This window comes from Amyelois transitella, chromosome 28 (assembly GCF_032362555.1).
Source record: "Amyelois transitella isolate CPQ chromosome 28, ilAmyTran1.1, whole genome shotgun sequence".
NCBI classification, from domain to species: Eukaryota; Metazoa; Arthropoda; class Insecta; order Lepidoptera; family Pyralidae; genus Amyelois; species Amyelois transitella.
The window spans coordinates 779,512-807,369 of NC_083531.1; the positions used below are offsets into that span (position 1 = coordinate 779,512).

The following is a 27,858-nucleotide window of genomic DNA, read 5'->3' on the forward strand; positions in this document are numbered from 1 at the left end:
CACGAAATAAATAAATACATATTGATATACATACCTATACAAAATAGCTTTATTAAAAGTTATGCAGAGAGATAGTACTTTTTCAAGTTCGTAAATACCATTTGCTATAAGAAAAAACCTTAAAACTTAACAACCATACATACATATAATCACGTCTATATTACGCCCTGCGGGGTAGACAGAACCAACAGTCTTGAAAGACTTATAGGCCACGTTCAGCTGTTCAGCTCGATGATAGAATTGAGATTCAAATAGTCACAGGTTGCTAGCCCATCGCCTAAAAGAAGAATCCCAAATTAATTAGCCTATGCATTAGTCGCCTTTTACGGCATCCATGGGAAAGAGATATTCTTTTTTCTATTAGTGCCGGGAACCACACGGCAAACATAACCCTGTAGTATCAAATAGCAGGTACCCATCACCGCTAATCTGACACTTGAATTTAGAAAACTTATCATATATATTTTTGCCCACAAAACACATAAGCTTTTAAAAAAAAAACTTAACCCTGTACAAAAATGTAGTGTGTAGCGCTCTTACCGTCAATCATAGCGGCCCTCCCCCTCAGCCTGCGACGGAACCTGTGCGGCGAGGTCGCGTACAGCCCGCAGGACGTGCTCCGTCTGATGTCCTCGTTCAGTACCGACTTGGAGTACGATAAGTCTGTCGCGTCGCGGTCTAGAGCCACGTCTGTTATTATATCTGTTAATAAGATGGCGGCGTTTATTGTCTATTTGTCTATAGCTGTGCCCGCGACTTCGTCCGCGTGGAATAGTTATTTTGGGCATCATTGAAGCCCTCAAGGATGAATAAATTTCCCTGTTTTTTTTTCACATTATCCATTATTTCTTCGCTCCTAATAGTTGCAGCGTGACGTTATACAGCCTAAAGCCTTCCTCGATAAATGGTCTATTCGACACAAAAATAATTTTTCAATTCGAACCAGTAATTCCTGAGATTAGCGCGTTCAAACAAACAAACTCTTCAGCTTTATAATATTAGTATAGATGAAAAGATTTGTACGAATTATCATACATGCTATCAAAGCTTTATATTTTACGGGGCAGACAGATCTAATAGTCTTTATAAGTCTTAAGAAGAAGAAAGAAGTCTGAAAGGCACAGGTTCAAATCTCAGCTCGGTCATGTACCAATGACTATTTTCGAAGTTACGTACATTAGTTTGAATACTAACCAGCGTTTTTACGGTGCGAGAAAACATCGCGAGGAAACCTGCACATTCCGGCAACTGGATGTGTAACCATGATGGATCCAATACGGGTGAGGTTCCCCTGCAAAGGTTGCGGAGGTCAGACGGGAGTCGCTTCGTGTAAAAAACCTGACTCACCCAATCCAGGGTCCATGGTCGAAGGCATACCCCGGGCTCCTCTCCAGAGTGGTGGGGATGCAACCGGGACTAAAGCCAGGGGGAACTCACTGGCCAAAGGCTCCTGCTTCTGAATCTCCTCAAGGTCCACCTCAGCATCAGGGATCGGTTCCTGCGGTTCCTCTTTTATCGTGACTGAAGTCTCCATTTTCCTGAAACGCAATTTGACGTGAAAAGAATTCACCGTTAATAATATATACATACATACAGTCACATCTATACCCATGTGGGGTAGACAGAGCCAACTGTCTTGAAAAGACTGATAAGCCACGCTCAGCCATGATGATAGATTTGAGATTCAAATAGTGACAGGTGGCTGGCTAGCCCGTCGCCTAAAAAAGGAATCCCAAGTTTGTAAGCCTATCTCTTAGTCGCCTTTTACGACATCCATAGGAAAGAGATGTAGTGGTCCTATTCTTTTTTGTACTGGTGCCGGGAACCATATATGTATGTAGTAATTAATTATAGAATACAGATAATTCAATGCAAATTTGACGGTCTCTGTGGCGCAGCGGTAGTGCGCTTGTATGTGACACCGGAGGTCCCGGGTTCGAGTCCCGGCCAGGGCATTATGGGAACGAAATGGTCTTGGATGTTTATCTATATAAATACATATTTATTATAAAATATACTCGTAGAATCGTTGGGTTAATATCACGTAACATAAGTTTCAAACTTATTGCGAGCCTAAAACAATATGTGTAATATTTATAAGTTATTTATGGTTTTCCTGACGTCCTCCGAGCACCACTCGGTCACCCAGGTACACTGTTTAAAATGTACGAATATAAATTATGTATACTTACATGCTCTTTATAGTCTTGTAGCGAATTCCATGCCGGTTGTAGTAATGTGTAATTAAGTAGGCGTGTAACTTGAAATTCTTGTTGCATATCTTGCATAACACATCCTAGAATAGATATATAGAATAAAATAGAATAGAATAAATTTATTTTCAAAATTCGTCAATAAGTCAATATGTGATACCTTGTGCTACAAGGTATCACTTATTGACGACACATCACTTAAATCTATTTATGACTACTACCGCTTCCAAAGCGTGTGTGTAGAAGAAGCTGCGGAACAAACTACACTGCAGCATTTTCATCGGACGTCAATTAACAAATATAGATCTCTTAAATCTAAATCGTGGACGAATGCACATTGTCTACATTAAAAAACATGAATGAATGTAGAACTAATTATATCAATCATATAATCACGTCTATATCCCTTGCGGGGTAGACAGAGGCAACAGTCTTGAAAATACTGTTCGGTTTACTGATAGAATTGAGATTCATATAAGTTACAGGTTGCCGTCCGCCAAATTCCGAAAGTTTGTATGTCAGGATATCAGTATGGATGTTTGTTGCTCTTTCACGCAAAAACTACTGAACCGATTACGATGAAATTTGGTACATAGGTAGCTGAAGACCCAGAATCAACATATACTTTAACTTTTATCCCGTAGCTCCCGCGGGATTGATTCCACGCGGACGAAGTCGCGGGCAGCTTCAAGTACATATATAAATATATATGTATAGGGTCAGGTCAAAAGTATCCGAAACTGCCGAGCTTGCATGAAGACAGTTATGAATGTGGATGAAGCGTAGGAAGTATGCAGAGATCGTGGCAAGTGGAAAGAGGTAGTCTCTGCCTACCCATCCGGGAAAGAGGAGTGATTTTATGTATGTATGTATGTATATATATAATATATTATATTAATAGATAGTATATATCTATTAATATAATATAAATCTATTTCAATTTTTTATTTTTATTTTAAAATTATAATATTTTAATTATTATAATATTATAATTTTAAAATAAAAAATTATATTATTAATTATATATATATATATGTATACTCACGTCTTCATCCCCGTGGCCGTATCTCACATGTTGCTCGATGCTCAGTTTCCTGTGCGTCACGAATTTGCACACGTCACAAGCGTACGTGCGCCTGTGGCGGACATGTTTGAGCATGTGACGCACGAGTCGCTGCCTACTGTCGTTTATAATATATATGTATATATAGTATATATATATATATATATATATGTATACTCACGTCTTCATCCCCGTGGCCGTATCTCACATGTCTCTCGATGCTCAGTTTCCTGTGCGTCACAAACTTGCACACGTCACAAGCGTACGTGCGCCTGTGACGGACATGTTTGAGCATGTGACGCACGAGTCGCTGCCTGCTGTCGTAACTGTAACAAATCGTTTAATTTCAATTTCAATTTTTCGAGCGACAAATGTGTATTACCAAAGTTATAGTAATGCATTTAACATATCATCACATCTATAATCCTTGCGGGGTAGACAGAGCCGACAGTCTTTCCCATGAATGTCGTAAAAGGCGACTAAGGGATAGACTTATAAACTTGGGATTATTTTTAAGGGCGATGTGCTAGCAACCTGTCACTATTTGAATCTCAATTCTATCATTAAGCCAAACAGCTGAACGTGGCCATTTAGCCTTCAACACTGGCTCTGTCTACCCCGCATGGGATATAGACGTGACTATATGTATGTATTTAAATATATACGTGACAAATTACACAGATTGAGTTAGCCTCGAAGTAAGTTCGAAACTTGTGTTACGAGATACTAACTCAACGATACTATATTTTATAATAAATACGTATATAGATAAACATCCAAGACCCAGGCCAATCAGAGAAAGTTCGTTTCTCATCATGCCCTGGCCAGGATTCGAACCCGGGACCTCCGGTGACACAGACAAGCGCACTACCGCTGCGCCACAGAGGCCGTCAATGTATGTATTAATTACAGCCAAAAAAAATCACGTACCCGAATCCGCAATGATCGCAGTACATCATCTTAAACTTCGTATTGGTGCTCGTGTCGTCCCCGTGACGTCGTCTCGTGTGCACGTTGAGCCGGTGCCGCCTCGCGAACAGCTCGCCGCAAACGCCGCACGAGAACTGATCCGCCTCGTTGTGGATCAAAGTGTGTTTCTTTAGGGAACTCTGAAAGATACATACATACATACACACATACATACATAGGTACAGTACTACCACTTTAATAAGTCACACCGTTGTACCTGCGCAGAAATCAATTTTTGTCACGACGCGAAAATATCTGCGCCAATCATAGTGCGCCAATTTGAACGCGGGATCAAAACCGTTCGCTATTGGCTAATTGCGTACGCGCCATGTCTGGAGTCGACAACGTCGCGGCGTCGCAGTAGTCGGTAATGAGCGAGATACACGACTCCTGTTGTTTTGGGATTTAAAATCCTATGTAGTAGCAATAAGTTCGTTATTCCACTAATGTTTTCATTCGGCCAGATTCGGCGGTCAGTTGTACTATTCTGCGCCGTCGAACAAAGCAGATGTAACTTATATGTAAAAGTGGTAGACCTGTAAATATAGTCACGTCTATATCCCTTGCGGGGTAGACAGAGACAACAGTCTCGAAAAGAGTGATGGGCCACGTTTAGCTGTTTGGCTCAATGATAGAATTGAGATTCAAATAGTGACAGGTTGCTAGCCCATACCACCCTTAAAAAATAATCCCAAGTTTGTGAGCATAGGCTTATGTCGTAAAAGGCGACTAAGGGCTATCCCTTAGTCGCCTTTTACGACATCCATGGGAAAGAGAGTATTGGTGCCGGGCCGGGAACCACACGACACGTGCATATAGTTTAAATAAATAAATAAATATTTTAACGAAAAAAAAGGAAAAAAAAATAACTCACCATATCTTTGAACCTCCTCTTGCACGATTTATCCGGACATCGGTACGGCCTCACATCGATGTGCGCCCGTAGATGCGACGCCATATTGTTTTTGTTCGATATCACGACGCCGCACACTTCGCACTCGGCGCGGTAAGCCTTGTCGTGTACCGTTTTCTGAGATGTGAGATAACATACGTACATACATATAATGGTCACGTCTATATCCCTTGCGAGGTAGACAGAGCCAACAGTCTTGAAAATGAGACCTTGTTACTTATACATAAAATTCATTCATTAATTCATTCAAAAACGAATGGCCACGTTCAGCTATTTGGCTTAATGATAGAATTGAGATTCAAATAGCGACAGGTTGCTAGCCCATCGCCTAAACAAGAATCCCAAGTTTGTAAGCCTATCCCTTAGTTGCCTTTTAAGACATCCATGGAAAAGAAATGGAGTGGTCTTATTCTTTTTTGTATTGGTGCCGAGAACCACACGGCACTTATTTATCTACGCCAACAATACAACGGTTGTAATAGTAGGTACACGTCTTAAAGTATTTGGCGAAGAATTCACATACATATTACAAAGTATAATTTCTGTTGACTGGAATAAATCCCGATTTTTTTATGTGTGCAATAAAGAGTCATTACAAACAAACAATAATTTTGACAGACATATGTAGACGAAATTGGATAGAAAATCACTTAAGCAAGTCTTTAACACTTAAGTCCGGCACTTAAGAATAGGACCGTTCGATGTCGTAAAAGGCTCTTAAGGGGATGGCTTATAATCCTGTCACTATTTGAATCTCAATTCTATACATACATACATACAAACATATAATCACGTCTATATCCCTTGCGGGGTAGACAGAGCCAACAGTCTTGAAAAGACTGATAGGCCCCGTTCAGCTGTTTGGCTTTATGATGAAATTGAGATTCAAATAGTGACAGGTTGCTAGCCCATCGCCTAAAAGAAGAATCTCATGTTTATAAGCTATAATTAAGCCAAAACATCCCAACGTGGCCTTTAAGTATTTTCAAGACTGTTGGCTCTGTCTACCCCGCCGGGGGGATATAGACGTGACTAAACATATGTATGTAAGTAATGATAGAATTTAAATTCAAATAGTGACAAAAAATAAGTTAATTTTGACACTCACTATATGATAGTTCAGTTTTCCCGATGTCTTGAACTTGGACGGGCATTTAGGACACGGTATCACCTTCAAATCCACAGCGAAATGGCGCTCGGACACGTGATTTTTCAACATGCATTTGGCGTAAAATCTGAAATAGATTAAATAACAAAAAAAAAATTTAAATTTTCATGGACCTACTAAATAATGACATCTGTTGGAATGTACATATGTATAGCTAGTAGAACCTAATCAAGAAAAAAAAAGGTTTTAATTAGAATTGAAAGGAAAAAACAGCGCACCAATAGAAAAAAAAACAATAGGTCTACTCCGTCTCTTTCCCATGGATGTCGTAAATGACGACTAAGAGATAGGTTTACAAACTAGGGATTTTTTAGGCGATGGGCTAGCAACCTGTCACTATTTGAACCACAATTCTATCATTAAGCCAAACAGCCGAACTTGGCCTATCCGTCTTATCAAGACTGTGTTGGCTCTGTCTACCCGGCAAGGGATATAGACGTGACCGTATGTATGTATGTATGTAAAAACCGAACAGTACAAAAGCTTAATATGTGACCCACTGTACAGTACACTCACTTTTTGTCACAGTAGGAACAATGATGCCATTTCAGCGTGCCAGTGTGACGCTCGTGGTGTTTCCGTAATGTGGAGCTGTCTCTGCAGGCGTATGTACAATACTGACATTTGTATGGCTTCTCGTCTGCAAACAACGGATTTGTTTTGATGAAACAAAGTCGCTATTTAAGTCTGTTTGTCTGTATGCTTAAATCATTAAAATTAGGCAACGGATTTTGATGCGGTTTTTTGTAACAGGTAGAGTGATTCAAGAGGAAGGTTTTTATGCATAATAACATTTACAATTTTGCACCCGTGCGAAGCCGGGGCGGGTCGCTAGTTTATTATAAACTGGAGGCCACCCGCGACTTCGTCCGCATGGAAACCGTATCAATCCCGCGGGAACTCCGGGATAAAAAGTAGCCTATATGTTATTTTGGGTCTTCAGCTACCTACATACCAAATTTCATAGTAATCGTGTCAGTAGTTTTTGCTTGAAAGAGTAACAAACATCCATACTGACATCCTGACATATTCACAAACTTTAGATTTATAATATTAGTAGGATAATTAAAATAAATAAATAAAAACCACTTATTTCAGATTGAGGTCCATACATACTATGTATATTATGGTTCGTGTTAGATAATCTTAAAATCTTTATAATCTTTAAAGCCTTGTGGTTCCCGAAACCAATAGAAAAATGAATACCTAGGACTACTCCATCTCTTTCCCATGGATGTCGTAAAACCGACTAAGGGATAGGCTTATAAACTTGATATACTAATTTTAGGCGATGGGCCAGAAACCTGTCGCTATTTGAATCTCGATTCTATCATTAAGCCAAACAGCTGAATGTGGCTAATTGGTCTTTTCGATACTGTTTGGCTCTGTCTACCCCGCAACGGACATAGACGTAATATGTATGTATGTACTATAACGCTGTTTTTAATGTTAATTGTTATCAAACATAATGAATCTTGTTAAGGTTAAAATTTATTAAACAATTGCTGTAAGCGCAGTTAACAGTACGATAAGCGGCTTATTATACACCCGCGTAGTCTCTACTATAGTGTTCACTTCATTGACTCACCCAGGTCAGTATATAAATAAATAAATATAAAAATATATGGGACAAATTACACAGATTGAGTTAGCCTCGAAGTAAGTTCGAAACTTGTGTTACGAGATACTAACCCAATGATACTTTATTTTATAATAAATATGTACTTATATAGATAAACATCCAAGACCCAGACCAGACAGAAAGTGCGTTCCTCATCATGCCCTGACCGGGAATCGGACCCGGGACCTCCGGTGTCACAGACAAGCGCACTACCGCTGCGCCACAGAGGCCGTCCATGGTCAAAGGCTTAGCCCTTAGCTAGGCTCCTCTCCAGAGAGGTGAGGATGCAACCGGGACTAAAAGCCAGGGGGAAGAAGTCTGTACTACAATGTCACAACGAATTTCGTACGAAATTTGTTTTTGTATAACTATATGTATATTTGCGGAAAATATAACAGATATGAAATAATAAAAAATCATACGACTAGAGTTCAGCTGTTTGTCACTGTTGCTGTTGTTCAACTCTTTTGTCACAGGCGAAAACGCATCTTCGTACGAATTACGTTGCGACTTTCTTTCGTAGTGAGGCAAATGGTAACGTGTAATTTTCACCTTATTATGTGCAAGCTAGTGAAGTAGGCGCTTAGACTTTTATTTTTTAAACAGTACGTATTGAGGCTTGCGTTTTTTGCATTTTTTTAAGTAGTTGTAACGGTGCTTATGTGAAACTTTATTAATCCATAGAAAAAAAACACGTGCAATGAGAACAGTAAAAGGTCATGGTTAATTTAATACAACAACACTATTAAGCTTCACTAATTACTATACACGTGAAACGCAAATACTATTCACTAGCATTGCCCGCGACTTCGTCCGCGTGGAATAGTTATTTTGGGCATCATTGAAGCCCTCAAGGATGAATAATTATCCCGTTTTTTTTTCACCTTTTCCGTTATTTCCTCGCTCCTAAAAGTTGCAGCGTGATGTTGTATAACCTAAAGCCTTCCTCGATTAATGATCTATTCGACACAAAAAGAATTTTGCAGTTCAAACAAACAAACTCTTCAGCTTTATAATATGAGTAGTAGTATAGATTGTGATTGATTTTTCATTCAACAAAATTATGTGTTAGGTACAATTACATATGTACATTTTATCCCTTGCGGGGTAGACAGAAAAGGACTCAAAACGACACGAAGGCCACGGTCAACTGGTACACCTAAATACATACTACTAAATACGTTAGATAGACAGAGCAAAGTCTCGAAAAGCTGAAATCTTACGATTAGCTGGATAGCTTAAGAACTTCGTAGTAAGAATACAACGGCGGACTTATCCGTTAAAAATATCCATTCTAATGAACAGTTGTAAGAAGGAATAGACCCTTTATTTGATCATCAGTGTATTCCTGAAAGTCCTGACACGCATTCCCTGCATTCTTAGCTGTGTGTATTGGAAATCCGGGGTCAACTAAGTAATTTTATGAGATTTAAATAATTGTAAATTATTTACTGTACAAAAAGTAAAAGTTATTATTCGAAGAAGATGCACAACGGAAATATTCGGAAAGATATTATAATTTTGTGACAGTAAAATACATAAACAAAACAAGAAAGAGACAGAAGAAATATTGACGTATTGAAATAAAGTGCGTGAAAAAGACAATAATAGTAGTTAGTATTAAGTTAGATTACGTGAATTAAAATGATTTTAAGCCTAATCTACGCCTTATTCCAAATATATGGAGTAGGTAAGTATCTTTTACTTCATGTTTTAATAAGCAAAAAAATAAACAACAAAATGTTTCTACTAATTGAAGAATGAAAAACCATACACTCTAACATACATATAATCACGTGTATATCCCTTGTATAGACTAAGGTAAAAAAGGAATCCCAAGTTTATAAGCCTATCCCGTCGCCTTTTACAACATCCATGGGAAAGAGATGGGGTGATCCTATTATTATTTGTATTGGTCCTTTTTTGTATAAAGATGTTAAGAAAATATAATAATAAAACACATTTCAGCAGATTCCAGAGTGCACTGTTTAGACAAAATGGCGACCACTTGGATCCCACTCGGCTACTCTTGTCCAGTCAATTGTAACAACGTTATAAGCGCCATTAACAGGTAATAATTAATTAAGCGATGACCTAGCGAAAGGTCAAGTCAAGAGTGCCCGAAACCGCCGAGCTTGCATGAAGAGAGTTATGAATGTGGATGAAGCGAAAAATGTGTGCAGAGATCGGGGCAAGTGGAATAAGAATCATGATTTTATGTATGTAACATGAAATAAACAATACATAAATGTGAATATAATAACAAAATTTACTTTGTCTTAACTCGATATGTTGAGATATGATTGATTATATAAGTATGATTGACCATGATGTTAGATTTGGTGAGTCAGGTGGTAGCGCGCTGCGAGTCAATACTTGACTTACCCACTCCGGGAACAAGGCAAACCCTCAACTCTAGTGAGGTGAGCATTTAATCTAGCCTGACTGCCAGGAGAATAAGATAAGATAGATTAAAAAAAAATCATATTACATACATACATGACGTTTGGATTCCCGCCAAAAAGTCCGATATATACTTACATGTTGTATGCGACATTTCTTTTTACAGATTAAAAATGATTGACTACGAGACAATCATAATGCCGGACACGAGTTACGAGAACGCAGTGGACAGTATTGAACAGTACATAGACAAATTGACTGGTTTAAAAGAGGTAATATTGTAGAAGTAGATGTTTCCCATTGTTTATGCACGAAAATATTAGACTAATTATTAATTTTTATATAAACATGACATGACAATGAGTATTTGTTTACACTTCTGATTTTCTTTGTTAAAAAAACAGGCGTGTTTGTAGTTTGTTAGTAGGCGAAAACTACAGTATGTATGTATGATAACGGCTAGTAACTATAAGACAGTATAATTTGTTCTTCCTGGAAAGGAAGCGGTAGCTTCAATTATAAAAAATTATAACCGAACTTACGAGTATACCTAATGTCAGCCTTTAAACTTGGAAAAGATAATGGTCTTTATTTGAGGTCTGACGTTCTTCATCTGATGTTCTTTATTTAAAATCCTATCCTATTATTATTTGTATTGGTCCTTTTTTGTATAAAGATGTTAAGAAAATATAATAATAAAACACATTTCAGCAGATTCCAGAGTGCACTGTTTAGACAAAATGGCGACCACTTGGATCCCACTCGGCTACTCTTGTCCAGTCAATTGTAACAACGTTATAAGCGCCATTAACAGGTAATAATTAATTAAGCGATGACCTAGCGAAAGGTCAAGTCAAGAGTGCCCGAAACCGCCGAGCTTGCATGAAGAGAGTTATGAATGTGGATGAAGCGAAAAATGTGTGCAGAGATCGGGGCAAGTGGAATAAGAATCATGATTTTATGTATGTAACATGAAATAAACAATACATAAATGTGAATATAATAACAAAATTTACTTTGTCTTAACTCGATATGTTGAGATATGATTGATTATATAAGTATGATTGACCATGATGTTAGATTTGGTGAGTCAGGTGGTAGCGCGCTGCGAGTCAATACTTGACTTACCCACTCCGGGAACAAGGCAAACCCTCAACTCTAGTGAGGTGAGCATTTAATCTAGCCTGACTGCCAGGAGGATAAGATAAGATAGATTAAAAAATACATTTTACATACATCAACATGACGTTTGGATTCCCGCCAAAAAGTCCGATATATACTTACATGTTGTATGCGACATTTTTTTTACAGATTAAAAATGATTGACTACGAGACAATCATAATGCCGGACACGAGTTACGAGAATGCAGTGGACAGTATTGAACAGTACATAGACAAATTGACTGGTTTAAAAGAGGTAATATTGTAGAAGTAGATGTTTCCCATTGTTTATGCACGAAAATATTAGACTAATTATTAATTTTTATATAAACATGACATGACAATGAATATTTGTTTACACTTCTGATTTTTTTTGTTAAAAAAAAACAGGCGTGTTTGTAGTTTGTTTGTAGGCGAAAACAGTATATATTACAGTATGTATGTATGATAACAGCTAGTAACTATAAGACAGTATAATTTATTCTTCCTGGAAAGGAAGCGGTAGCTTTAATTATAAAAAATTATAACCGAACTAACGAGTATACCTAATGTCAGCCTTTAAACTTGGAAAAGATAATGGTCTTTATTTGAGGTCTGACGTTCTTCATCTGATGTTCTTTATTAAAAATAATTTTTTTTTAAGATAAGTGGTAGCAAAGTAGTGTCGAACTCAACGGACGAGCGCGAATATGTGGAGGAGGCCATGGAAAAAATGAAACTAGTCAAGAAGATGAAACGAAGATTTTCAAAAGGTAATAAACTCATATACAGGGTTATTTTTGACTTATGAGAATTCTTTAACAGGCGAATCAGTACACTAAACTGAACAACTTTTACTATGAGACCTACCTTGAAATCACGAAAAAAATCAACTGCTTCCTACAAAAGGTGCTGGCTCGGGCATTCAAAACGTATGAAACAGCTGATTTTATTATACAAAGTTCTTTTTATTTAATTTGAATCCTTTTAGGAAGTAAATCAGTCACCAGACCAGCAAATTATTTTACTATGTGTAATAGACCTGTTAACGGCAGAAATACAACATCTGAATGTTCCATTCTAACTAATTAAAAATAACGCTGTATATTTTACGCCTCTTTCCAATAGGTGAAAATGTGAACCATAGAATTCAGAATAAGCGAAGATGATAGAAGTGTTTAGTTCTGGCGAATGTGCCTTAGTAATTGATGGTAATTACCCGTCATTTGAAAGCTTAATATGCGCAGAAAACTGCATGCGACGCAATACAAATAATTCCTATAGTTTCAATTAAATAACGCTTCACAAATCAAAGTATTAAAACGCCGCATTCAATTATAGATTCAAAAAATAAGCCGCCATCTATTGACAGTTATTCGAACTACTAACGAAATCAATCGACAACCCATTGTGTGTTACAGGGAACTGCTTCAAATTTTACAAGATGGCGGACAAGAGAAGCCTAAAGAAGTGCATTTCGGTGAGAGGCGGTTACGATGTGGACGAAACTATCGCCATTATATCGGAAACATTGAGCAAGTACACTCACTCTAACGTCACCGCCGATGTTACTAAGGTAAAATAGCAAGCATTTAGCAAAAGCGATTAAAATCATTTGAAGCAGATTCTGGTAACACTCTTTAATATCAAACTAAAAGCCCTTGCCGTTCCGTATGGGAAAATTCAGTTTTTATCGTCTTATTTACATAAGTAAATGCTTTATTGTAAAATCAGTACATACATACATACATATGGTCACGTCTATATCCCTTGCGGGGTAGACAGAGCCGACAGTCTTGAAAAGACTGAATGGCTACGTTCAGCTATTTGGCTTAATGATAGTATTCAGATTCAAATAGTGACAGGTTTCTAGACCATCGCCTAAAATGAGAGAGAGATGGAGTGATTGAATTCTTTTTTTTTATTGGTGCCGGGAACCACATGGCATTGTATAACGGATAAACATTATGCATAACACATAATATTTATTTTTTATTTTTGAGTAATTATTGCCATTTATTTTTTTTAACTCACTCTTCCCGAAGTCTCCTTTTAGTTCTAAATTTAAATATACATACATACATAAAATCACGCCTCTTTCCCGGAGGGGTAGGCAGAGACTACCTCTTTCCACTTGCCACGATCTCATCCACATTCATAACTCTCTTAATGCAAAGTTAAATATATATGTATACGAGTATATTTTTTTTACTGATAACACCAGAAGCTAATGATAAAAATGCTGGGCGAGGAGGACCTGGCCGTCGGCAAATTCGACATCAAGTCCGTGGTGAAGTTCCTCGGGCACGCCTTCCACGCATACGAGGACATCAAGAGGAACAACATGGTCATACAGTTGAGGTCGCAGCACTGCCTGACCACTTATGTACCGGGATGCTTTTGTCGGCCAGGGTAAAGATATATAAGAAAAAATTAAAAAAAAAAAAAAAAATTATGAATTAGGTATTATAGGATACTTCATATCGCTTAATAATAGTCAAAAGACTACTGCGTCTTCATATGCGCCGTGTGGTTCCCGGCACAAATACATAAAAAAGAATAGGACCACTCCATCTCTTTGCCATGGATGTCGTAAAAGCGACTCATGGGAAAAAGATGGGGTGGTTCTTTTCTAAATTGTCGACATTAATATAATATAAACCATATTATACCTACTAATATAATATTATAAATGCAAAATTAACTCTATATGTCTGTTACGCTTTCACGCCTAAACAACTGAACCGTTTTTGATGAAATATAGTACACAGAAATAACAGTTGACCCTGATAAAAAATAAAGACAATGTGCATTCGTCCACGATATGGATTTAAGAGATCTATATTTGTAAATTGACGTCCGATGAAAATGCTGCAGTGTAGTTTGTTCCGCCGCTTCTTCTACACATGCGCTTTGGAAGCGGCAGCAGATATAACTAGATTTAAGTGATGTGAAGTCAAAACCTAGCAGAATACAAATTTGCTTTATGATTTAATTTGACGGCCTCTGTGGCGCAGCGGTAGTGCGCTTGTCTGTCCGAATCCCGGCCAGGGCATGATGCGAATGAACTTTCTCCGATTGGCCTGGGTCTTGGATGTTTATCTATATAAGTATTTATTATAAAATATAGTATCGTTGAGTTGGTATCACGTATCACAAGTCTCGAACTAACTTCGAGGCTAACTCAATCAGTGTAATTTGTCCCGTACATATTTATATTTTATTTATACATACATACATAAAATTACGCCTCTTTCCCGGAGGGGTGGTAGGCAGAGACTACCTCTTTCCACTTGCCACGATCCCTGCATACTTCCTTCGCTTCATCCACATTCATAACTCTCTTCTTCTACACATGCGCTTTGGAAGCGGTAGTAGTTATAATTAGATTCAAGTGATGTGACGTCAATAAGTGATACCTTGTATCCAATTTTGAAAATAAATCTATTCTATTCAATTCATGACCCTTTACCAGGACGTTATTATATACGTTATATTTATATTTATTTAATTTTTAATTTTTTTGTTTTGCAGATACGTGGAGCAATTCGGACGGTGTATAAGACCATCAGACTGCTACTCAGGCAACACGTATGACAAGTACATTACGAGGATCGTGATTCTGTAAATAAAATTTTATCCAAACTTATATAATACTAGCCGTGCCCGCGACTCCGTCCGCGTGGAATAATTATTTTGGGAAGCCTTCGGGGTGAATAATTTGCCCCGTTTTTTTTTTCACATTTCCCATTATTTCTTCGCTCCTACTAGTTGCAGCGTGATGTTATATAGCCTAAAGCCTTCCTCGATAAATGGCCTATTCAACGCACGCAAAGAATTTTTCAATTCGAACCAGTAGTTCCTGAGATTAGCGCGTTCAAACAAACAAACTCTTCAGTTTTATAACATTAGTATAGACAAACGTCCTGAGGGAACTTTTCAATTCTGACCAGTAGTTCCTGTGATTAGCGCGTTCAAACAAACAAACAAACAAACTCTTCAGCTTTATAATATTAGTATAGATAGATGGTGATTACAATAGTGACTCACTTGTATGCAAAAGTCGATGAGTCTTCAGAGAATAAATGGCTCTGAATGTTTTCCCGCATACCTCGCATTTGTGCGGCTTCTCGCCTGAAAATAGATAAAATATACATATAAATACAGACACATTGTCACGTCTATATCCCTCGCGGCGTAGACAGAGCACACAGTCTTGAAAAGACTGAAAGGCCACGTTCAGCTGTATGGATTTTTGATGGAATTGAGATTCAAATAGTGACAGGTCGCTAGCCTATTGCCACAACGGGAACCGCAGGTTTATAAGCTATCCTTAAAGCGCCTTTTACGACATCCATGGGAAAGATGGAGTGGTTCTTTTCTATTAAAATCCATACTAATATTGGTAAAATAAAAAATTGTGTTTAATACTATAGTATTAAACACAAATTTTTATTTTACAATAACAATCTCACCAGTTTGATAATACTATAAACAATCTCACCAGTATGGTAATACTATAAACAATCTCACCAGTATGATAATACTATAAACAATTTCACCAGTATGGTAAAACTATAAACAATCTCACCAGTATGGTAATACTATAAACAATCTCACCAGTATGATAATACTATAAACAATTTCACCAGTATGGTAAAACTATAAACAATCTCACCAGTATGGTAATACTATAAACACTCTCACCAATATGGTAGTACCTACTATAAACAATCTCACCAGTATGATAATACTATAAACAATCTCACCAGTATGCACCAGTCTGTGTTGATCCAACTTGCTGGGCATCGTGAACCGTTTGCCGCAGAACTCGCACTCGTGCGTCGGTGTTGCGTGCACCTGTAAATAATTATATATATTATAATATAATAAAGCTGAAGTGTTTGTTTGTTTGTTTGAACGCGCTAATCTCAGGAACTACTGGTTCGAATTGAAAAATTCTTTATGCATTGAATAGACCATTTATTGAGGAAGGCTTTAGGCTAAAATCTCGCTGCAACTATAAGGAGCAAAGAAATAATGGAATATGTATAATAGCGGTAATACGCTTGTCTGTGACACCAGAGGTCCCTGGTTCAAATCCCGGCCAGGGCATGATGAGAAACGAACATTCTCTGATTGGTCTGGATCTTAGATATTTATATATAAAAGTATTTATTATAAAATATAGCATCGTTGAGTTAGTATCTCGTTAACACAAGTTTCGAACTTACTTCGAGGCTAACTCAATCTATGTTATTTGTCCCGCATATATACACAATCAGCCAATCAACAAGGGAACAGTTTTATTAATAAGTATTGATTAAACATACATATAATCACGTCTATATCCCTTGCGGGGTAGACAGAGCCAAATCTTAAAAAAAACTGATAAGCTGTTTGGCTTAATGATAGAATTGAGACTCAAATACTGACAGGTTGCTAGCCTTTCGCCTAAAAGAAGAATCCCAAGTTTACAAGCCTATACCTTAGTCACCTTTTACGACATCCATGGGAAAGAGATGGGAGTGGTCCTATTCTTTTTTCTATATGTGCCGGTAATCACACAACACAAAATAGAAAAAAAAAGATTGATAAAAAACATATAAGTTAAGTGAAGAGTACCCTTGTCTTGTGCCTTGCTAGATACCTATTGGTCTTGAACTGTGCATCGCATGTGTCACACCGATAGTCCAGTGTCTCCCTGTGGATCTCCATGTGACGGCTGTCTTTATATCGCTGAAAAGTGAAAAATAAATTTACAACCTTTGCTTTTAACGTACCTACGTAGGAATTGAGATTCAAATAGTGTCAGAATTCGCCAATCCTTCGCCTACAAGAGGAATCACAAGTTTGTCAGCCTATCCCATAGTCGCCTTTTGCGACATCCACGGGGAAAGAGATGGAGTGGTCCTTTTAATTTTTTCTATTAGTGCCGAGAACCACACGGCATCAATACGTACAGTGGTCGAATTAGTATTACAATTAAGGCAATTGTTTTTTTTTACTTTAAGTACTTAAGAGTAAGTTATATTTGTGTGATGCTAATAAACTTTTATGCATTCATTCATTCATTCATTCGAGAGAATATAATGGTGATATGTTTTTAGGGAAGAGAAGACTGATCTTCTAAACCAGCCATACTCAACCTTTCTTAAACTTGAGCCAAAAACCGTTTCCGTCATGTGACCCTGGGGTGCAAGCGAGAAACTATTAGGTGATAAATAAAAAGTGCCGTGTGGTTCCCGGCACCAATACAAAAAAGAATGGGACCACTCCATCTCTTAACCATGGATGTCCTAAAAAGCGACTAAGGGATAGGCTTTTAAACTTGAGATTATTCCTTTAGGCGATGGGCTAGCAACGTATCACTATTTGGATCTCAATTCCATCATTAAGCCGAGCAGCTGAATGTGGCCAATCAGACTTTTCGGGACTATTGGCTCTGTCTACCCCGCAAGGGATATAGACGTGACTATATGTATGTATGTATAAATAAAAAGTAAATCAGAGACAGTAATGGTGTATTTACTCTATTGATTTTACATACCTCGATGTAAAATTACGGCGCTTTGCTCACTTTCCAGTTCTTGCTTAAGGCTTTTAAACCTTCTTTAAATAGAAGGAAGCATAGGAACTTCAAAGTGGGCCAATTATAATGACCTGGTGAGCCACAGGTTGAGTATAGCATTAAATTTCATTTATTTCTGAACAATATACATACATTGTATTGAAATGTTACATTAATTACACTTATATTTTCTTAAATTCTTCATAGCTGTTATAAACTATCTACATACATAGGTACCTTATGGCAAATTTTGCACACTGATGTTTTACCGCCTTCCACTTTCTTCTTCTTCTTAACCACTGGTTTCTCCGATTCATCATCTTCATCGGAGTATGTGTAACGGACTGATGATTTAGTTCCCTGAAAAACAACCAATTGATAAAGGGTGGTTCTTTGTTATAAAGTTTGTATTAAGTCAAGATGTAGGCATAGGTAGCTGATCGACTCGTCGTTTTTGCCGTGTGGTTCCCGGCACCAATACAAAAAAGAATAGGACCACTCCATCTCTTTTCCAAGGATGTCGTAAAAGGCGACTAAGGGATAGGCTTACAAACTAGGGACTCTTTTTTTTAAGGCGATGGGTTAGCAGCCTGTCAGTATTTCAATCTCGATTCTATCATCAAGCCAAACAGCTGAACATGGCCATTCAGCCTTTTCAAGACTGTTGGCTCTGTCTAGCCCACAAGGGATATAGCCGTTACCATATGTATGTATGTAAAGTCAAGCGGCAATAAACTTAGTTTTAAATAAATTATTTGACGTCCACCTATTTTATGAAACAAAAAGATTCAATTATTATGTGATATTGAAATGTCCCATAATAAAGACTAAAAATTTTAAATTTGAATTTGAATGGAGAATTGAAAAAAGAGGGCTTTCTAGAGCAATTGCCGAATATTTGTGGTAGTGTGTTGGCAATGCATCACTTAATGTTGTCCTTATTCATCTACACAGGTTGATTTGGCTGCGGCCTCTAGACTACTTTCTTGGCTAAATATTTATTAACTAGCTGTGCCCGCGACTTTGTCTGCGTGGAATAATTATTTTGGGCATCATTGAAGCTATCATGGATGCCGTTTTTTTTTTCACTTTTTCCATTATGTATAATGTAACTGTAAAGATAGAATTAAGCTTTTTAAATAAATAAATAAATTATTTCTTCGCTCCTAATAGTTGCAGCCTGATGTTATATAGTCTAAAGCCTTCCTCAATAAATGGTCTATTCAACACAAAAATAATTTTTCAATTCCAATCAGTAGTTCCTGAGATTAGCGCGTCCAAACAAACAAATTCTACAGTTTTATAATATTAGTATAGATTACCATTCAGGCAAAACAAGAAATTCTAAATAGTCCAAGATCCCAGAGCCGTAAGACACAACTTATTTTCTAAAGAATGGCTCTTTCGATTCTCAGTAGTCTTTCATGTACTTTTAATACCTGCATGTTTGTGAGACTTGCCCGGTGACACCTGCGCAGGTACCAGGCGAGAAAGGTAACTAAAAATCACAGTTACTTAACTTAAATTTTTATGACTGATTTTTATATATATTTTATAGACTATTACTCTGAAGTCATATCAGAGAAGTCAGACGCTTTCCATGCGCCAAAACTTTTGTCAGACGCTTTAAAGCTCTATCAAAAAAAAATTAACTTAATTTATTTTTAAATGTCTGACTTTTATATATGTTATTCAGGTAACTATTACAAAGTTGTATTAAATCAGTCAGACAGTTTGTAATGACCAAACACCCCTTAAACACAAGAATTACTCAGCCTCGAGTATGAGCGCGATAGCACAATGCGCATGCGCGTCAGAGTAAAATATCTAATATTTGAAAAGTACTTACTGTTTTCAATTTCATATTTTTGCATATCTATTCAAATACGATGAAATTTATAAGTAAAATAATAATTAATCATTTTTAAAATAATATAATATATTGCATATAAATAGGGGAAAATGAATTTTTTTGTAGCAATAGCCTTTCAAAAAGAATGATTTTTATTTTATTTAAAAAAATATATCTATTATAATAATTTCAATAAAAAAATAATTAATTATGATTAATCAATTGAATATTTATTTTATTGTCTCTTTATCATCTTCATCATCAAAATAATCATTTGAATTTTCATCATTTATTAAATCTCTATACTGCCCACTCAAGTCATCGTCCTCATCATCAGTTAGATTGTCGTTGCTGGCAGAATTTTCCGTAAAAATAAAATCATAAACAATTAAAAAATAGTATAGTAATAGTAAACTTATAACATATAAATATAAGTGAAAGGCGACTAAGGGATAGGCTTACAAACTTGGGATTCTTTTTTAGGCGATGGGCGAGCAACCTATCACTATTTGAATCTCAATTCTATCATTAAGCCAAATAGATGAACGTGGCCATTTAGTCTTTTCAAGACTGTTGGCTCTGTCTACCCCGCAAGGGATATAGACGTGACCATATGTATGTAGTCTACTTTAATTTCGACACCACCGCAACGGCATCGATGGTCCAGTGGTTAGCGCGTGAGACTGTGAAGTTGGCGGTCCGAGTTCAAGTCCCAATAATAACAAGATATATATTAATTTTTATTAAAAATGTTTTTTTTTGTGTTGTTTGAGTATTTATTAAAAAAACTGAAAATCAAAATACTACATATAATCATACGGTAAAAATATTTTATCTGTACATTTAATATTTTGACTGAAACAAATAGAGAATTTTTTTTTTACATTTTTTGTCTGTCTGTCCGTATCAGACTGTATGATTAAGATTCAACTCAAACTTTACGCGGACGACGTCGCGGGCAACAGCTAGTATGCAATATATTATATTATTTTAAAAATGATTAATTATTATTTTAATTATAAATTTCATCGTATTTGAATAGATATGCAAAAATATGAAATTGAAAACAGTAAGTACTTTTCAAATATTAGATATTTTACTCTGACGCGCATGCGCATTGTGCTATCGCGCTCATACTCGAGGCTGAGTAATTCTTGTGTTTAAGGGGTGTTTGGTCATTACAAACTGTCTGACTGATTTAATACAACTTTGTAATAGTTATCTGAATAACATATATAAAAGTCAGACATTTAAAAATAAATTAAGTTAATTTTTTTTTGATAGAGCTTTAAAGCGTCTGACAAAAGTTTTGGCGCATGGAAAGCGTCTGACTTCTCTGATATGACTTCAGAGTAATAGTCTATAAAATATATATAAAAATCAGTCATAAAAATTTAAGTTAAGTAACTGTGATTTTTAGTTACCTTTCTCGCCTGGTACCTGCGCAGGTGTCACCGGGCAAGTCTCACAAACATGCAGGTATTAAAAGTACATGAAAGACTACTGAGAATCGAAAGAGCCATTCTTTAGAAAATAAGTTGTGTCTTACGGCTCTGGGATCTTGCTCTAAAAGTAACTTCATTACTTTGGAGTATTTTATGTAGAATTACATGACTACATAAATAGGCCATCTTATATTATTTATTTATTTAAAAAAATGTACACCAACAGTATTTACTTACTACATTCTTAACAAAGATACACAAATATTAGTCCCAAAGTAAACACAAATAACAGGTATACACAACATTTACCAAAGATATCAAATGACTAACACATTTTAAAGTATGATGCTTGAGTTGTGATGAACAATCCCTGATATGTTTGAGCAACTTCTGTTTAAAGACATTCAGGCTATCGTCAAATATGTCCAAGTTCCCCAAGTCGCCATTTATAGAATTATATGAATTGCACATACAGTTAACAGGAGCGTGGCTATCCAGATTGGTTCTAGACGGCGCCGGACCACCTAGGAGTTTGGTGATGGGTTTACGCGGCATTCTACTTGGAGCTTTAATATTTATTGATGATAGTATGTCCCCGGAATCTAATAAGTTATTTAATATTTTATCCACACTAATAATAAAGAGGAAAGATTTGTATTTTTGTATGTTTGTGTGGAATAAACTCAAAAACTACTGGTCCGATTTTGATAAAATTTGGCACAGATATAGAATAGACCTTCAAAAGTGACATAGGCATAAATTTGTTTTGAAATAAATTTATTTCAAAATATAAAACACAAAAATATGTCCACCTGTGCGAAGCCGGGGCGGGCCGCTAGTATAGAAATATAACATCATGTAATTTGCGTCGATCGTACAAAGATGTCATATCGAAATACTTCAACAGCTCATTATAAGGACAACGATGAGAGATGTTAGGTGCCGAGAATGCTAAGTGCCTAGTAAAAGCTCTCTGGATTTGTTCAATTCGCTGAGAGTGGACAGCATATGTTGGATTCCAAACCGAGCTAGCATATTCCAAGTTACTTCTGACCAACATATTAAAAAGGAGAATCTTTGTTTCAGCAAAACGGAACTCTTTCGAATTTCGTTTGAGAAACCCTAACATTTGAGCTGATCTTCTTACAATATTATCAACATGATCAACAAAACCGAGCTCTGAATCCAGCCAAACACCAAGATCCTTAATTACTTTCACTTTTTGTAATTCCTCTGATCCTTTTTTGTAAGATGTGGCAATGGGTTGTCTTTTTCTTGTGAATGATATGTAATGGCATTTATTTATGTTTATTGACATATCATTGGCTTTGCACCATGCTGTCAATTGGTCGATATCGTTTTGTAAAAGATCCGCATCAGTTGAAGACTTTATAACTTTATAGATTTTTGAGTCATCAGCGAATATTGAACACTTGGAGTTTAAGATAATGTCAGGTAAATCACTAATGAATATAGAAAACAATATTGGTCCTAGGTGTGAACCTTGTGGAACTCCGGAGCCAGCGTAATAGACGTGTGATTCATATCCCAGAACCACGACAATTTGCGATCTTCGTTCAAGGTATGACTTTAGCCAATTTAGGAGGGAGCCATGGATACCATTTGCTTCTAGCCTTGATTTCTAGCCTTCTAGCCTTATATTAGGCGTATCTAGGGCTTGTTAATGTTACCTAAATGAACAATTTGTGCAACAAATGCAACTGTATGATACGCGATGCAAATCCGACATAAAATCAATCAGTAACATTATATTTCCCAGTAAATACAAAAAAAGTAATGTTAAACAATGTTAACTGGGAATATTATATACAGTAAATAAAGCCAAATATATTGTTACCTAGCATAACATATATACTTATGGTCACTTCTATATCCCTTGCGGGGTAGACAGAGCAAAAAGTCTTGAAAAGACTGAATGGCCACGTTCAGCTATTTAGCTTAATGATAGAATTGAGATTCAAATAGTGACAGGTTACTAACCCGTCGCCTGCAAAAGAATTCCAAGTTTGTAAGCCTATCCCAGTCGCCTTTTACGACATCCATGGGAAAGAGATGGGAGTGGTCCTATTCTTTTTTGTATTGGTGCCGAGAACCACCAGCATAACAATACTTAATTTATAACAGTGACCCAATAGTAAGGTAAGTCAAGCCAATCTACTGAGTTAAGACCTACCCTACCTACTAATAAATTATTTACATAAATCATTATTGTGACGAGATCTATGGGGTATTTGAAAGGTAACTTGACAAAAATGTCTATTTTTGTAATTATAAGCCATGATTATGTGATTGATTTACTAATAAAATATTATTGGTGTGCTGATAAAAACAAAGTGGGCAATCTAAATAGATTATCAATTAACAATATAGACTCATACCCTTTTCGATGTTGACTCCATTTTCCTATTAGTACCTCAACTCACATACGTATTTGTGCATTTATTATTCACAAATTTCTTAATAAATTAAAAAATCCAGTAATTTGTTTACATAGTTGTGGAGTTCACATACAAGTACCACAGAGATTACTACGCGTCGCGACGCCGCGCTCTGTGCTGCGTGCCCCCCACCACCGCGCGAGTTACACTGTGACGCGTATTAGGTGTGAAATTAATTAATATTGTATAAATTCATGTAAATTTTGTAAAATAAATCATTCCCGGTTGCGAGCTCGAATGTGAGGACGTGTTGTCGCGGCACGCTCTTATATTCTTGTCAGCTTTCTGGAAACTTTCGATTTTCTGTGCGTTACGTGTTTGTGACTCGTCGTGCCGCGGGCGTGGATCGTTGAAGAACTGATTCATCGGCGACTTGGCGGACGCGCACGTGGTTCGGCGGGAGCAAGGCGGAACGAGCGGACTCACCGACTGACCAGGGGGCATTGCGAGTACTCGTACGAGCAGTGTCCTTGTGCGAAGTCGCTACCAAGTGCGTTTCCTTCCGGAGGCACCTTGGTGCTGAGCGGTTGCCCTTTTCAGGGCATCAGCGAGGCAAAACCGTTGCCCACACGCCTTTAGTGTGGAAGAAGCCCCTACATTTAGTTAGGGCCTTTCCTCGAGCGAATTGGTCGGCTTTCTAACGAACGCCACCGAGCTGGTCGGTCGAGGAAGGTAGTGCGGACCCTTGCACTAGCCCTTACCCCTTCAGGGTAACGGCAAGATATAAGGTTGGGCCCGGGACCACTGGCCTTGGGGGCTCCCCTAGTCAACCCCGGGTATCGGATAGGTAGTTAAGGTTGTAGGTACACACCTGCGAGCCCTAACAAGGTTGGCCGCAGCCCTTTACACACAGCACGGAGTAGGGACCGCTAGGCACACACCCTTTCGTCTATCCCCGACGAAAGGAAGCACTAGGGACCCAAGCACACCCACTTGGGTACCGCTCCTTGCCGGCGCAAGCCGTGCAATGGAGCCTATATCGGCGGGGGCCGGAGAACTAATAGAGTTCTTCCGGCTCCAATGCCGAAAAAACCCACAGCTAGCGGAAGAATTCCGCTCTTTCTCCCGGAGGATACCGGACTCCCCGGCCTCCCCCGACCCCGACCCCCTTCCCCCTTGCCCGATCGCGACCGCGACCGCCCCCTCCCCTAACCGGTTCAATGTCCTCCCCGTGGAGGAACCTCTCCCCCCCCACCGCCCCGCCCCTACCCGGCCCGACTCGGAGTCGGACATGGAGGTCGAGCGCGCTCCCCGCCAGCGGAGTGCCTCATCGTCATCATCTTCCTCGGACTACACTGTCGTTGCGGGGAAACGACAAAGGAAGAAGAATAGATCCGCGACTAACCCGGCAAAGTCGCAGAAAGTGTCAAGCGCCCCAAAGCGCAAGACCCCTGCCCCCTCCCAAGGCCCCTCAGGCCCCTCTCCCTCCTCCAACGCGCCGAAGCCAAAGGCGCCTCCACCCATAATCATTCACGACTCAAAAATCTGGGAGTCGTTGTCTAAGTCTCTGGCTTCTAGCCAGATCAATTATACCAAGGCGCAGAGATGCGCCCTCGGTATAAGAGTAACCACTCAATTTCTCGCCGACTACAAGGCGATCACTAGAACACTCAACGAGCGCCAGATCTCCTGGCACTCATTCACCCTCGAGGACGAGAGAGTCCTCCGCGCAGTCATCAAGCGCATCCCCGCCGAAATCTCCACGGACTTCATCCGGGAGTCACTGACGGCCCAGTCCCTCCCCGTCCGGGAAGTCCACCGGATGTTTAAGGGGAAGAACCCACGGGTACCATACGACATGGTGCTCGTCGTCCTGGACCTCTCCCCGGAAGGGAAGAAAATTTTCCAAGTCAAACAGGTGGCCGGCCTCTCTGGCTGCCTAGTAGAACCCCCCCGCCGCAGAGGAGTAATTGGGCAGTGTCACAACTGCCAAAATTACGGCCACTCGGCGCGAAACTGCCACGCGCGGCCGAGGTGCGTTAAGTGCCTAGGCGATCACTCCACTACGGAGTGCAAGCGCACCCGCGACGCTCCGGGAGAACCGGCTTGCGTTCTCTGCGGGGCCAACGGACACCCTGCCAACTGGCGCGGTTGCCCGAAAGCCCCCAGAACAAAGCCGGCCCCACCCGGAGCTAGCAACTCCCGCAGGCCCCAAGCCTCCCCCCCTGCAGTCGGCAATCAAGCCGACTTCCCAGCCCTAAGGCAGAAACCCTCTGTTTCTGCCAACCTAAGCCAAGCCCCTCAGGCAAGGCAAAACTATGCCGCCGCATTAAACGGCGGCTCCCCTCCATCCCGCCAGCCCGTTCCGGCTCCTGGCCCTATCCCTGCCCCTAGTAGAAAGGCGGCCCCAAAGCCCCCGAGCCCCCGCAACGCAACCTCCGAGGAAGCGGTCGACATATGTATGGACGTGCTCGACTCAATCGACCTGGACATGGTCGAAGAGATCGGCCACGCCCTCATCCAAGCCGGTAACGATTGGAAAGCCCGACTTCGGGTGATCCGTCACTACCGGAACGAGATCGATAGGATCTCTAGGGTCCAAATCCCCAGTCACCTCCTCCCTCAGCAACCGTAATGGGTAGTACGAATCTGAGGCACAAACCCCGTTCGCTGACGCTGGCTTTCTTCAACGCCAACGGCAAAATGTTAGACCAGAGGACCGAGATCTCCCGGTACCTCACCCAACACCAGGTCGACATTCTCCTTGTGCAGGAAACATTCTTAAAACCTTCCATCCGAAACCCGCGCATCTCTAACTACAACATCATTAGAGACGATAGATTAGATACCGCCAGAGGCGGGACTCTAATTTATTATAAGCGCTCCCTGCACTGTGTGCGCCTGGACCCACCCTCTCTCACAAACATGGAGTGCTCGCTCATGAGGATAGCGATGTCTGGGCATTCCCCGATCGTTATTGCCTCAGTCTACCTCAGCCCAAACCGCTCATTGCTGCGGAGTGATCTCGAAACCTTGTTATCCATAGGTAATGCCACCATATTAGCTGGTGATTTCAACAGCAAGCATACCAGATGGAACTCCCTCACCAACTCCACAAACGGAGAAATACTAACTCAACTCGAGGAGTCTCTGGACTTTGACGTAATAGCCCCACTAGCCCCGACCCGGTACCCCGGTGTAGTCGACCAAAACCCCAGTGTCCTTGACTTTGCAATCCTAAAGAACATCACCCTTCAGGTGTGCTCTATAGAGGTGCACTCAGAGCTTCACTCTGACCACAGACCTGTCCTCCTCCAGTTAGGTGAGGCCGACAATGGCCGTTCAGCGCACACAAGGACGGTAACGGACTGGAAGAAACTCGCAAGAGTCCTCGACCAACCGTCGCCTGACTTGGATGCGATCCCCGACCGCATATCTTCGCCCTCCGAGGCAGACCTTGCGATCTCGGCGGTCACAAGTCGCTTGCGATCAGCCGTTAACGACTGCTCCAGGCAGGTCCCATCTATGGATCCAACCCATAGATTCGAACTGCCGGAGGACGCGCGCGCCTTGTTGACAGCCAAGAACGCCGCCCAAAGACGCTACGATCTCTACCCCACCGAAGAGGCCCGCTCGACCATGCGCCGTCTCCAACGTCAAGTTGGGGAGCGCATGCGAGAGCTCAGGGACGAACGGTGGGGTAACTTCCTCTCCGAGATCAGACCCTCCCACGTCGCCTACTGGCGCGTCGCCCGATCTCTACGATGCGATCAAATCGCGTCGACACCCCCTCTCACCCGCCCCGACGGCTCCATCGCTTTCGATGACGACGAAAAAGCTGAATGCCTAGCAGACAGCCTGGAGAGCCAATGCTCTCCTAGTCTCGAGCCAGTAGACCCGATACACGAGCAAGAGGTGGAGTCGCACGTCGCGAGCGTAGTCTCCGAGGCGTCGATCCCGCCTACCATCCCGCTCGCCCCCACCACCTTAGAAGAGGTCCAATCCATCATTAAGTCCCTCAAGATCCGGAAGGCCCCTGGGGCCGACGGAGTCTCAAACAGCGTGCTCAAACGCCTCCCCGAAACCTTATTACTGCTGCTG

The 27,858-nt window shown here is 39.6% G+C and overlaps 1 protein-coding gene across 2 annotated transcripts in view; it reads right to left on the bottom strand.

Annotated features, from left to right (window-relative positions):
• Positions 1-27,858, bottom strand: part of LOC106140969 (MATH and LRR domain-containing protein PFE0570w-like) — a 40,199-nt gene that overhangs the window by 6,166 nt on the left and 6,175 nt on the right. Inside the window, exons 2-14 of one of the 2 annotated variants that reach the window (XM_060952378.1) lie at positions 23,758-23,867; positions 18,299-18,421; positions 17,116-17,229; positions 16,260-16,350; positions 15,541-15,624; positions 6,843-6,966; positions 6,267-6,393; positions 5,120-5,275; positions 4,207-4,385; positions 3,458-3,602; positions 2,193-2,296; positions 1,438-1,538; positions 541-702 (exon numbers count right to left, since the gene is read on the bottom strand). In XM_060952378.1, coding sequence (XP_060808361.1) covers positions 541-702; positions 1,438-1,538; positions 2,193-2,296; positions 3,458-3,602; positions 4,207-4,385; positions 5,120-5,275; positions 6,267-6,393; positions 6,843-6,966; positions 15,541-15,624; positions 16,260-16,350; positions 17,116-17,229; positions 18,299-18,421; positions 23,758-23,778 — 1,531 coding nt within the window. In that variant the 5' untranslated portion in view covers positions 23,779-23,867. Of the gene's footprint in view, positions 1-540; positions 703-1,437; positions 1,539-2,192; positions 2,297-3,457; positions 3,603-4,206; positions 4,386-5,119; positions 5,276-6,266; positions 6,394-6,842; positions 6,967-15,540; positions 15,625-16,259; positions 16,351-17,115; positions 17,230-18,298; positions 18,422-23,757; positions 23,868-27,858 lie in introns of those variants that run through there. The other variant, XM_060952379.1, reaches the window with a different exon arrangement.